Genomic DNA, 12,367 nt, shown 5'->3' with positions numbered 1-12,367 from the left:
CCCACAGGCCAAACAGCACTTAATCTTTGACCTCACCCATTTTTTACTACACCAATAATACTTTCTTAGTCTTAAAGGAATAATTTCACCTTAGCAGCAGAATAATCTATTCTGCATTGTATGGTACAATGATCCTGTCCTTATAGAGCATATATTATGACTTAGCATGGGCAATGCCATGGAATACTTAGCAGGAATGTTATAAAAATGGTATGTACAGCACACATTTTCTGTCTGTTACAACTTCTCCATCCCATCACAGGTGATATAGAGAGGAACTATTTCTGCTGGTTGTCGAATCTAGGACTAGGGGACATAGTTCAAAAATTAGAGCCAGACCTTACAGGAGTGAAGTTAGGAAACTCTTCAGCATGCAAAGATTGGGAGAATTTTGGAACTCTCTTCCACAAGTGGCAGTTGATGTTAGGTAAATTGTTAAATTTTAAATCTGAGATTGATAGATTTATGTTAATCAAAGTTATTAAGTGATATGGGCAATGGCAGGTGTATTGAGTTAGGTCACAGATCAGACATGATCTCATTGAAAGGTAGAACAGTCTCAAAGACTACTATGTGGTCAATTTCTGTTCCTATTTCCCAATGCTCTAAGATCCCAGGAACTACCCCAGTGTTCCCAGAACCTCCATTCTGCAATGTTGCCATTACTTCCAGACCATGGAACTACCTTCACAATATTACAAGACCCTGGACCCCATCTCAGTACTTCTAGACCCTGGCCTCCCTTCCCAGTGCTCTTCGATGCTAGGGCCAGTATCATGCACATAAATCAATCATTGTGTTTTATTGCCCCGGTTAATACTACTTGGCATATTTATACCACAGGAGATGTGCTATCATATAATATATATGCCATATACCGATAGTGTATTCATCACACTTCAGGTGTAATACTTCAGAAAACAATCTTCAAAATGTGACACTCGGTTACAGATGCCTATCTGCAGCTACACAATTTTGCTCTAATTGGTGTCAGGATGTGCCAAGTTACTGTAATTAGACTTTATTGGGCTTTAAGGGACAAAGCAGTTTACATACAGATCGACTTAGCAGCAGAATAATTAAATGCACATTAAATGGTATAATTATAAAACAGCACATTTTCCAACTTATCATGAGCAACATCACAGGAGATCTACACACACACACACAGTCAAAAACATTCTTAACTCTTCATAAAGCCCAAGTACATTCAGGACTTGAATGCTTTTACCATATTTGGGCAGCTCTTCGACTTCACACTCCTGAATAGGATGCAAGAAAAAGCTGACTGTTGGATAGCAGATCATAATGATGAAGTTAGTATGCATTTAAAAACCCTGTTACACCCCATTCAACAAGGTGCAACTTTTTCCAAGTGTTTTTACAGTGAAGCTAAGAGCGGAAATTCTTGTCAATTCGTAAGATTTCCAATTGATTGAAGTCTGGCGGTGCATCAAGAGTGCACCTTCTGGAGAAGCAAAAATCACAGACAACTACTTCTGGATTTCCGTGTTATTCTGCACACGTGCAGACTCCAAAAGTTGCAGTTAGTTTCAGTGGGGAAATGACAACGATAGTTTTTCCATCATTACCATCACAAAATCCGGGCAAATATCATTCAAAAAACAAACTCAAATGGAGTTATTCTAAGATGCATTCTTTTATTTCTTCCTTTTGATGACATGTCATTGTTGGGCACCCCTCTATGCAGGAAACAGCTGTAGTAACGCCAATGATGAAACATATGAACGAGTCTGGTGGAGGTCTCTTAGATTGACGTTGATGTTCGTGCTGGATTCTGACTGGGACTATTCTAACCCATGGGAACCTAGTACTGACCAAGTAAGCAGCAGTAATCAGCCAGCACTGAATATTCTTTACTCTGATACTTTTCTAATGGTATCCAAAGTTGAATAAGATGTCAATCTGTACAATGCCCCCAGAGACACTCACAGATGCCCCATAGCTGACAGCAGTTAAGCATCATCTGGTAAGTGAGCAGGAGCAAACGTTTTTTTTTTAGCATTACTTAATTGGGGCTGGTGGGGTGCTTTACATTAAAAGTCCTGATCTATCTTCTCTTCTACAGAATGTTAAGAAGGCCAACGTAGTCCCCTGCAAGGGAATGACAACTGAGGGCTGATCCAATACATCTGACAGCTGCTCTTTCAGAGCAGCACAAATGGAGAACTGGGGTAGTTGTCAAACCTTTAGGCTGTGACCGCTGAAAGCGAAAAAACGAAAATGGGGTCTTTGACCTCAATAACAAACAGTGATGATAGACTCTGCCACCTGTGCTATTATTATTGTATTGCTGAGATAGTTCGGAAAGCTACCAAGATATAACCTCTGCTTCACACACACAAATAATCCAAAAAAATGTTGCTAGGACACCAGGATTTTCAATTACACTGTTCAAAGAACACATGACATGTTTGTGGGAAATTTTTGGTCTGTTATTTCAAAAGTGGCATTACCCTTCATTTAATGTTCATACAGCATAATTTCAACCTCATATTTCAGTAGTTGACATAGCAAATTCATAAACATATTAAACAACACATATTTTCCCAGCATAACTGTGAAGCAATCATGAATGTAGAAAAGAGAAACACAACCTCAGGGCAGTGCAGTGATGGATTCAGATGTTCAAAATCCATTCAACACTATTTTACATACGAACATACGAATTAGGAGCAGGAGTAGGCCACTCGGCCCCTCAAGCCTGTTCCACCATTCAACAAGATCATGGCTGATCTGACTAACCTCAACTCCACATTCCTGCCTACCGCTGATAACCTTTCACCCCTTTGTTAATCAAGAATCTATCTACCTCTGCTTTAAAAATATTCAATGACTCTGCTTCCACCGCCTTGTGAGGAAGAGAGTTCCAAAGGCTCACGACCCTGAGAGAAAGAATTACTCCTCATCTCTGTCTTAAATAGGCGACCCCTTATTTTTAAAACAGTGACCTCTAGTTCTAGATTCCCCTACAAAAGGAAACATGCTTCCCACTTCCACCCTGTCAAGACCTCTCAAAATCTTATATGTTTCAATTATGTCGCCTCTTACTCTTCTAAATTCCAGCGGATACAAGCCTAGCCTGTCCAACCTTTCCTCACAAGACAACCCGTCCATTCCAGGTATTTATCTGGTAAACTTTCTCTGAACTGCTTCCAACACATTTACATCCTTCCTTAAATAAGGAGACCAATACTGTACACAGTACTCCAGATGTGGTCTTACCACTGCCCTGTATAACTGAAGCATGACCTCCCTACTTTTGTATTCAATTCCCCTTGCAATAAATGATAACATTCTATTAGCTTTCCTAATTACTTGCTGTACCTGCATACTAACCTTTTGCGATTCATGCACTAGGACACCCAGATCCCTTTGCATCTCAGAGCTCTGCAATCTCTCACCATTTAGATAATATGCTTTTTTTTTTACTCTTCCTGCTAAAATAGACAATTTCACATTTTCCCACATGACACTCCTCATCTCCGTCTTAAATAGGTGACCCCTAGTTCTAGATTCCCCTACAAAAGGAAACATCCTTCCCACATCCACCCTATCAAGTCCCCTCAGGATCTTATATGTTTCAATCAAGTCACCTCTTACTCTTCAAAACTCCAGCAGATACAAGCCTAGCCTGTCCAACCTTTCCTCATAAGACAACTTGCCCATCCCAGATCTTAGTCTAGTCTCTGAACTGCTTCCAAAGCAAATTTTTAGCGCATTAGTAAACATACCCTCACATAAAATTCCTACGTGATCCATTTTAAACAGCTTAATTAAAATACTGCACTTACAAATTGTATGCAAGTGTATGAGCCGAGATGCTAAAAATAGTGCTAAACGGAATTTCAGTCTCTTTGATTTAAGTATGTCTTAATTCCTGGAGATTTTTCTTTTGAGGCATAGGCTGGGAAATTGCTTGTCGCTACTCCCACTCCACTGGTGCTACCTCACCCGAAGTGCAGTGGAAACCCTATATCCTGTGCATAAACAGAATATCTGTCAAATTTCCTGTGATGTGATACTGGTGGAGTGGGAACAGCTCCAAGGAATTTCCTGGCCATTGTTAATTAGTTGATGAAAATCTTGTATAATCCTCTGTAAAAGATCATAAAAGTAAAACATCAAAGGGATGAAATTCCTCTTTGTGTAAAAGAAAGGAACCACTTGCTGTAGAAATATACAGAAATTACAACATGGAAATAGGCCATTTGGCCCAACTGGCATTTACCCTGCACATGAGCAAATAGTCCCAATCACATTTAATTAACTACCTGCGAATAAAATTGCGTTAATTTGAAACAAGACACATTTCAAAGCCAAACACTTATTTGGGCCCAACATTTTAAGTTACTTTTGGATAAACTGTTGGTATTTATCATACATGACTGCACCTACGCTCTAAGTCTTGAAGATAAACACAAATTATTACACCCTCCAGTCTTGCAAATCTTTCAGTGGAAGGTAGTTCGAACTTGCTCATTGCAAATGCCTGTACCTGTACAGTGGGTTATTGAGTCATTTCCTACTTACAGTTACAGCTTGTTCCAAGTCAATGGCTGACAAGAACATTACTGAAGCTTTTATTAGACATAGAAACATAGAAAATAGGAGCAGGAGTAGGCCATTCAGCCCTTCGAGCCTGCTCCGCTATTCATTATGATCATGCTGATCATCCAACTCAGTAACCTGTTCCCGCTTTCCCCCCATATCCTTTGATCCCTTTCGTCCCAAGAGCTATATCTAACTCCTGCTTGAAAACATACAATGTTTTGGCCTCAACTACTTTCTGTGGTAGCGAATTCCACAGGCTCACCACTCTCTGGGTGAAGTAATTTCTCCTCATCTCAGTTCTGAAAGGTTTACCCCATAAACTACGAAATCAGTATATAACACACCACACCAATTAGAGAGAGAGTCACCGGGGAGCGGATGTAGAGCGGACTCGGAGGGGCAGAGCATCGGAGCTGTGAGTATAAATAACTTACCTCGGGGATTTTGCGGCCTAGTCACCGGGAAGTGGAGGTCGTGCGGACCCGGAGCGGCAAGCATCAGAGCTGTGAGTATAGATAACATACCTCGGGGATTTTGCGGCCTAGTTACCAGGGAGCGGAGGTAGAGTGGACCTGGAGGGGCAGAGCGGACCTGGAGGGGCAGAGCTGCTTTCACTGCTTCAATGTTCCAACTGAAACTGAGAAAAATCTGAAAAAAGACATCACAGGAAAACTGGTAGGGAATCTGCACTAAATTTGAAAAACTGATTTGAAAAATTTGAAAACTAATTAAAGTAAAGTAGAGATGGCAGGGCAGGTAATGTGCCATAGTTGCATGATGTGGGAGCTGGTAGATCCCACTGCGAGCCACAGTGACCACATCTGCAGCAAGTGCTTGCAGCTCAAAGAACGTCGGCTCAGAGTTGATGAGCTGGAGTCCGAGCTTCAGATACTGCTGCACATCAGGGAGGGGGAGAGGTTCCTGGACACTGTGCTTAAGGCAGTCACACCCCGTAGATTAAGTATCTCAAATTCGGCCCGTGGTCAGGGACAGGCGGGTGTGACTGCAAGTGAGGCAGGTAGAGGGATCCTGAATTCAGCAATGGAGGAGCCTCAGCTCTTGACCTTGTCTAACTGGTACGAGATACTTGCTCCCTGTGTGGATAAGGAAAAGGACTGTAGGGAGGATGAGCAAACTGACCACTGCACCGTGGTACAGGAGGCCATTCAAGCGGGGGGAGCAAAAAAAGTAGTGGTAGGGGATTCCATAACTAGGGGTACTGATGGCATCCTTTGTAAGCAGGACCGAGAGTCCCACATGGTATGTTGCATACCCGGTGTCCGGGTGAGGGACATCTGTAACCAGCTTGAAAGTATATTGGAGAGGGAGGGGTGGATCCAGTTGTTGTGGTCCATGTTGGGACAAACAACATAGGCAAGACTATGTTTGGGGATTATCAAGAACTAGGAACAAAATTAAAAAACAGGTCCTCAAAGGTTATAATCTCTGGATTATTACCCGAACCATGAGCAAGTTGGCATAGGGATAAGAAAATTAGGGAAGTAAACACGTGGCTAAAGGAGCAGTGTGGAAAAGAGGGGTTCCATTTCATGGGGCACTGGCATCAGTTTTGGGACAGGAGGGAACTGTACCGTTGGGATGGGCTCCACCTGAACCGATCTAGGACCAATGTCCTAGCGGAAAGGATAAATAGGGTGGTCAGAAGGACTTTAAACTCGTAAATGGGGGGGGAGGGTGGTAGGGAGGGGGAGGCCTCAGGGGAAGTCAATACAGTTTCAAAAACAAGTAACAGTGCAGAGAGTAAAGAAACAGTCAGGAACCCTACTTCAGGAACTGCAGGTAATGGCAAAACTGTAAGAAGTATACTGGTTAAACCAGAAGAGAGAAATAATAAACAGGCGAATAAAGCATCAGTGCTGAGGGACAGGTTAGGGGGTATAACACAAAAAGAGTTCTATATACAAAGGCACAGAGTGTAAGGAATAAACTAGATGAGCTGCAGATGCAAATCCAAATGGAAGATTATGATGTGGTGGCCATTGTGGAGACATGGCTGCAGGATGGTTGGGACTGGGAATTAAATATACCTGGTTATAAAGTTTACAGGAGGGACAGGGAAAATGGCAGAGGGGGTGGAGTAGCCTTACTGATTAGAAATAATATCACCTGATTGGTGAGGGAGGATATAATGAGGGGAAAACATCCAGTGGAGACCTTATGGGTGGAATTGAGGAACAGAAAAGGATCTAGAACTGTAATAGGTGTTGTGTATAGACCCCCTGGTAGCAGTTCTGAGGTGTTAGATTGTATAAATGCACAAATTAGACAAGTGTGTAACAAAGGCAGAGTAGTATTGATGGGGGATTTTAACTTACACATAGATCGGGAGGGGCAGACTAGCACCTGTCAGAAAGGTAGTGAATTTCTGGAATGTGTCTGGGATAGTTTCCTACAGCAATATGTCCTAGATGTAACAAGGGGACAGGCAATATTAGATTTGGTTATGAGTAATGAGCCAAATTTAATTAGTAGCCTAATTGTGCATGAACATTCATCAAATAGTGATCACAACATGATCGAATTCAAGGTAGCGTTTGAAAGTGAAAAGCACGAATCAGCTACTAGAATTTTAGACTTGGGCAAGGCTGACTTTACCGGGATGAGACAGAGACTGTCCACGGTAAACTGGGTAGATCTGTTAATGGGTCAAACAACTGAAGAATATTTAAAGAAACATTTAACGAAATACAGAGCGAGTATATACCCCCGACAGGAAAAAGCTCCACTTCACAGAAAAAACAGCCATGGACAACTAAAGAGATTAGGGATAGCATAAAACTAAAAGGGCTTATGAAAATGCAAAACACAGCACAGATCCGGCCGAATGGGATAGATCCAAAGGCCGGCAAAGGGTCACAAAGCAGCTTATAAGAGCTACTAAAAGGGATTATGAAAGGAAACTTGCAAGGACATCAAAATCAATAAGAAGAAATGTTATAGTTACATAAAGGGAAAACGGGTGGTCAAGAGCAATGTAGGCCCACTAAAAGCTGGAAATGGAGATATTGTCATTGTTAATGGGGAAATGGCAGACATGTTGAACAATTACTTTGCCTCAGTATTTACAGTTGAAAAGGAGGATAACTTGCCGGAAGTCCCGACAAAATTAATAGCTGATAGGGGACAGGGACTTAATACAATTAACGTAAGTAAAACATCAGTAACAAGGAAATTAATGGAACTAAAGAGTGAGAAATCCCCAGGACATGACGGTTTCCATCCGAGGGTGTTCAAGGAAGTAGGCGAGCACATTGTAGATGTTCTAACTATAGTCTTTCAGAGTTCCCTAGATTCAGGAGTGGTCCCTCTGGATTGGAAAGTTGCACGTCACTCCACTTTTTAAGAAGGGTGAAAGAGGGAACCAAGGAATTACAGACCTGTTAGTCTGACATCTGTGGTGGTCAAGTTGCTGGAGTCTATAATCAAGGATAGGGTGACTGAACACCTGGAAAAATTTCAGTTAATCAGGGACAGCCAGCATGGATTCCTGACAGGAAGGTCATGCCTGACAAATCTCATTGAAATTTTTGAAGAGGTGACTAAGGTAGTGGACAGGGGAATGTCTATGGGTGTTATTTATATGGGCTTCCAGAAGGCATTTGATAAAGTCCCATAGAAGAGACTGTTAACTAAGGTAGAAGCCCATGGAATTGAGGGCAAATTATTGACATGGTTAGGAAGTTGGTGGAGTGGTCGGCGACAGAGAGTGGGGATAATTTGTAAGTACTCTGATTGGCAGGATGTAACTAGTGGTGTCCCACAGGAATCTCTGTTGGGGCCTCAATTATTCACATTATTCATTAACAACTTGGATGATGGCATAGTAAGTCATATATCCAAATTTGCTGATGATACAAAGTTAGGCGGCATTGTAGACAGTCTTGATGATAGCATAAAATTGCAAGGAGATATTGACAGACTAGTTGAACGGGCAAAACTGTGGCAGATGGAATTCAATGTGGACAGGTGTGAGGTTATCCATTTTGGACTAAAAAAGGATAGAGCAGGGTACTTACTAAATGAGAAGAGGTTAAGTACAGTGTATGTCCAAAGAGACTTAGGGGTTCAGGTGCATAGATCTTTAAAATGCCACGAGCAAGTGCAGAAAATAATCAAAAAGGCTAATGGAATGCTCGTCTTTGTATCTAGAGGACTGGAGTATAAAGACACAGAGGTTATGCCGCAGCTGTACAAAACCCTGGTTAGACCCACTTGGAGCACTGTGAGCAGTTCTGGGCACCACACCTTAGGAAGGATATATTGGCCTTGGAGGGAGTGCAACGTAGGTTTACAAGAATGATACCTGGTCTACAGGGGTTAAGTTACGAGGAGAGATTACACAAATTAGGCCTGTTTTCGCTAGAATTTAAAAGGTTAAGGGGTGATCTGATCGAAGTCTTCAAGATATTAACAGGAAAAGACAGGCTAGATAAAGATAAACTATTTCCACTGGTTGGAGATTCTAAAACTAGGGGGCATAGTCTAAATATTAGGAACAGACCGTTCAGGAGAGATGTTAGGAAGCACTTCTTCATGCAAAGGGTGGTAGAAGTTTGGAACTCTCTCCCACAAACAGCAGTTGAAGCTAGAACAGTTGTTAATTTTAAATCCGAGATAGATAGATTTTTGTTAAGCAAAGATATTAAGGGATATGGGCCAAAGGCAGGTATATGGAGTTAGGCCGCAGATCAGCCATGATCTCATTGAATGGCAGGACAGGCTTGAGGGGCTGAATGGCCTACTCCTGTTCCTATCTTCCTTTCCTTAGACTATGACCCCTGGTTCTGGGCTCCCCCAGCATCGGGAACATCCTTCCTGCATCTACCCTGTCAAGTCCTGTTAGAATTTTATTGGTTTCTATGAGATTCCCCCCTCACTCTTCTGAACTCCAGCCAATATAATCCTAACCGACTCAATCTCTCCTCATACGTCAGTCCTGCTATCCCAGGAATCAATCTGGTAAACCTTCGCTGCACTCCCTCTACAGCAAGAACGTCCTTCCTCAGACAAGGAGACCAAAACTGCACATAATATTCCAGGTGTGGCCTCACCAAGGCCCTGTATAATTGCAGCAAGACATCCCTGCTCCTGTACTCGAATCCTCTCGCTATGAAGGCCAACATAACATTTCAAACATACTTTTCAAACTTGTACAGATATTGACACTACAACGCTTATTGTATTACATGAGACTTTAAGATGAAAGTGGGTATATTGTGGAGCTTTTATTTTTCCTTCCTTGATGATTCCCAGTCCTTTTTGTGTAAAAGTTGCTACAATTTAATGTTTTGGTCAATTTTCAGGAGGTCAATCTGACTTAACCAACAGAAAAAAATCGAATCGCTGCTGCTGGCTGAAGTGTGCTAGTTCAGAGTCTCGAAAGAACTTAGCAAAATTGTTCTAATACATCAGCTGAGGCCATATATTACCTTTATTAGCAGAATCTGGAAAGTTCTGAGATATACAGCTTTGGAACAAACAAATCCTTTGCTTATTGAAGAGATTTACAAGTTGGAACAGATATGAATTTTCAAATGTAGTTCCACAACCAAATCTTACAAGATGCAACTATATAAAATAAAGGATTTTTTCTAATAACAAGATCAATTTTATTAAGCCAACAGATTTGATGCTGAGAGACAAAAGACAAGATTCATAAAAGTAACAATCATTTCCTGTATGTGTTTTTTGCTGACATTTATATTGTATAAGAATTATGAATTAATCTTTTTGTTTTGGGATGATAATGCAGAATTCCAGAAAACATTTTACACATGTGTACAGACACACACATTTGCAAAGGCCATCACAATTACCTACTTCTATTAGTTTGACAAAGACACACAGCTGATGTGTGAATTAATCTGTCTTACTTAATGTGCAATGTTGTTTCCAAAATGTTATTTTATGTATTGAATCAGAGTTGAATGCTGCTTGATCAGAGTTTCCAATGTATTTTGGGTGCATACACCATTTAACGCAGCACTCTTCTAATAATTATTGTCCTCCTTTATTCTCTGGCTCATTTTCTTTTTTATTAATCAAAATAGTGTCTTAGTCTTCGAAATCAAAATTCACATTTTCGACACTGAAAATTGCTCAAAATCCATTTCTTATAGATACATGATGTGACGGAGTATGAGATTATCTTATCACTGGCCCTACTTTTTGTGAACATCTACAACCATAAACCAGCATTAAACGTGCACTTAGTTTTACTCACACCAACTCCTGGATGTTCTTCCCAGGAATTCTCTCTTTTCCGGGTTCCATAGAAAAGTTTTATAATTTTGCATTCTTTCGTCCCAGGATTTGCCATTTTTGACTACCATCACTTCAGTTCCTGCTACCACTTGTTCTTTATCTTCCCCTTTGTCCCCAGCCAGGTTTGCCTGAGTCAGTGAAAGGTGGGACACCAATTGCAAGTTTAGTTTGAGCTCAGAGTGGGAGAGCACTGTTATATTAAAACAGCATGCAAAAGTCCCAGATATTCAGGAATGTCTTACAGTATATTATCCCACCAAGAATCTTTGATATTGTCTGATCAATCACTCAGAAGCTGTACAGAAAGCCTTCTTATTACTTAGAATGACAGCTCAGTGCATGCCAGTATTAATGAAATTATACAAGACATTGAAGTATGGTGTATGAAGATCCTGTCTTCTAGACTACAACCTGCTTAAATGAAAAGCTTTCCGTTGTGAATACAAAGTGGCTTAGTTTCATAGCTTTAAAACACATCATACCCATGGTCTCTTCATCCAACAATCCCTTGGTTCAAACGAAAACAGGAGACGTTGCTTATATAATAAAAAGTAAAATACTGCAGATGCTGGAAATCTGAAATAAAAACAAGAAATACTGGAAATACTCAGCAGGTCTGGCAGCATCTGCGGAGAGAGAAGCAGAGTTAACGTTTCAGGTCAGTGACCCTTTATCAGAACTGGCAGATATTAGAAATTAGATTAGATTAGATTAGAGATACAGCACTGAAAATGTAAAAGATTTTAAGCAAGCAAAATGGGGGGTGGGCAAGGGATAACAAAAGGGAAGGTGTTGATAGGACAAGGTCACAGAGAATAACTGACCAAAAGGTCATGGAGCAAAGGCAAATGGTATGTTAATGGTGTGGTGAAAGACAAAGCGTTAGTACAGAGAGGATGTGAATAGACTGTAAAGCACAAAGCACTTCAATCACAAACATTACAAAAAAAACAGAAACAGTGGATAGGCACAGCAGAAATAAACTAAGCAAACTAAAAAAAACTAAAATAAAATAACCAAATAAAATAGAAAAAATAACTAAACATAAAAAGGAGGGCCCATCATGCTCTGAAATTAGTGAACTCAATGTTCAGTCCAGCAGGCTGTAGTATGCTTAATCGGTAAATGAGATGCTAATCCTCGAGCTTGCGTTGATGTTCACTAGAACACTGCAGCAGGCCCAGGGCAGAGATGTGAGCATGAGAGTGAGGGTGTTGAAATGGCAAGCAACAGGAAGCTCAGGGTCCTGCTTACGGACTGAGCGGTGGTGTTCTGCAAAGTGGTCACCCAATCTGCGTTTGGTCTCCCCAATGTAGTGGAGACCACATTGTGAGCAGCAAATACAGTATACTAAATTGAAAGAAGTACAAGTAAATCACTGCTTCCCTGAAAGCAGTGTTTGGGACCTTGAATAGTGAGGAGAGAGGAGTTAAATGGGCAGGTATTACACATCCTGCGATTGCAGGGGAAGGTGACGTGGGAAGGGGATGAGGTGGTGGGGATACTG

General features: G+C 41.1%; 1 protein-coding gene across 1 annotated transcript in view; it reads right to left on the bottom strand.

Annotated features, from left to right (window-relative positions):
• Nucleotides 1–12,367, bottom strand: part of atp1b4 (ATPase Na+/K+ transporting subunit beta 4) — a 67,947-nt gene that overhangs the window by 40,829 nt on the left and 14,751 nt on the right. The window contains exon 2 of the mRNA XM_068047918.1: nucleotides 10,820–10,988. Within this exon, the coding sequence (XP_067904019.1) occupies nucleotides 10,820–10,988 (169 nt within the window). The remainder of the gene's footprint in view (nucleotides 1–10,819; nucleotides 10,989–12,367) is intronic.

The sequence above is a fragment of the Heterodontus francisci genome, chromosome 15 (assembly GCF_036365525.1).
Source record: "Heterodontus francisci isolate sHetFra1 chromosome 15, sHetFra1.hap1, whole genome shotgun sequence".
NCBI classification, from domain to species: Eukaryota; Metazoa; Chordata; class Chondrichthyes; order Heterodontiformes; family Heterodontidae; genus Heterodontus; species Heterodontus francisci.
This window is presented reverse-complemented; position numbering and strand designations above follow the sequence as displayed.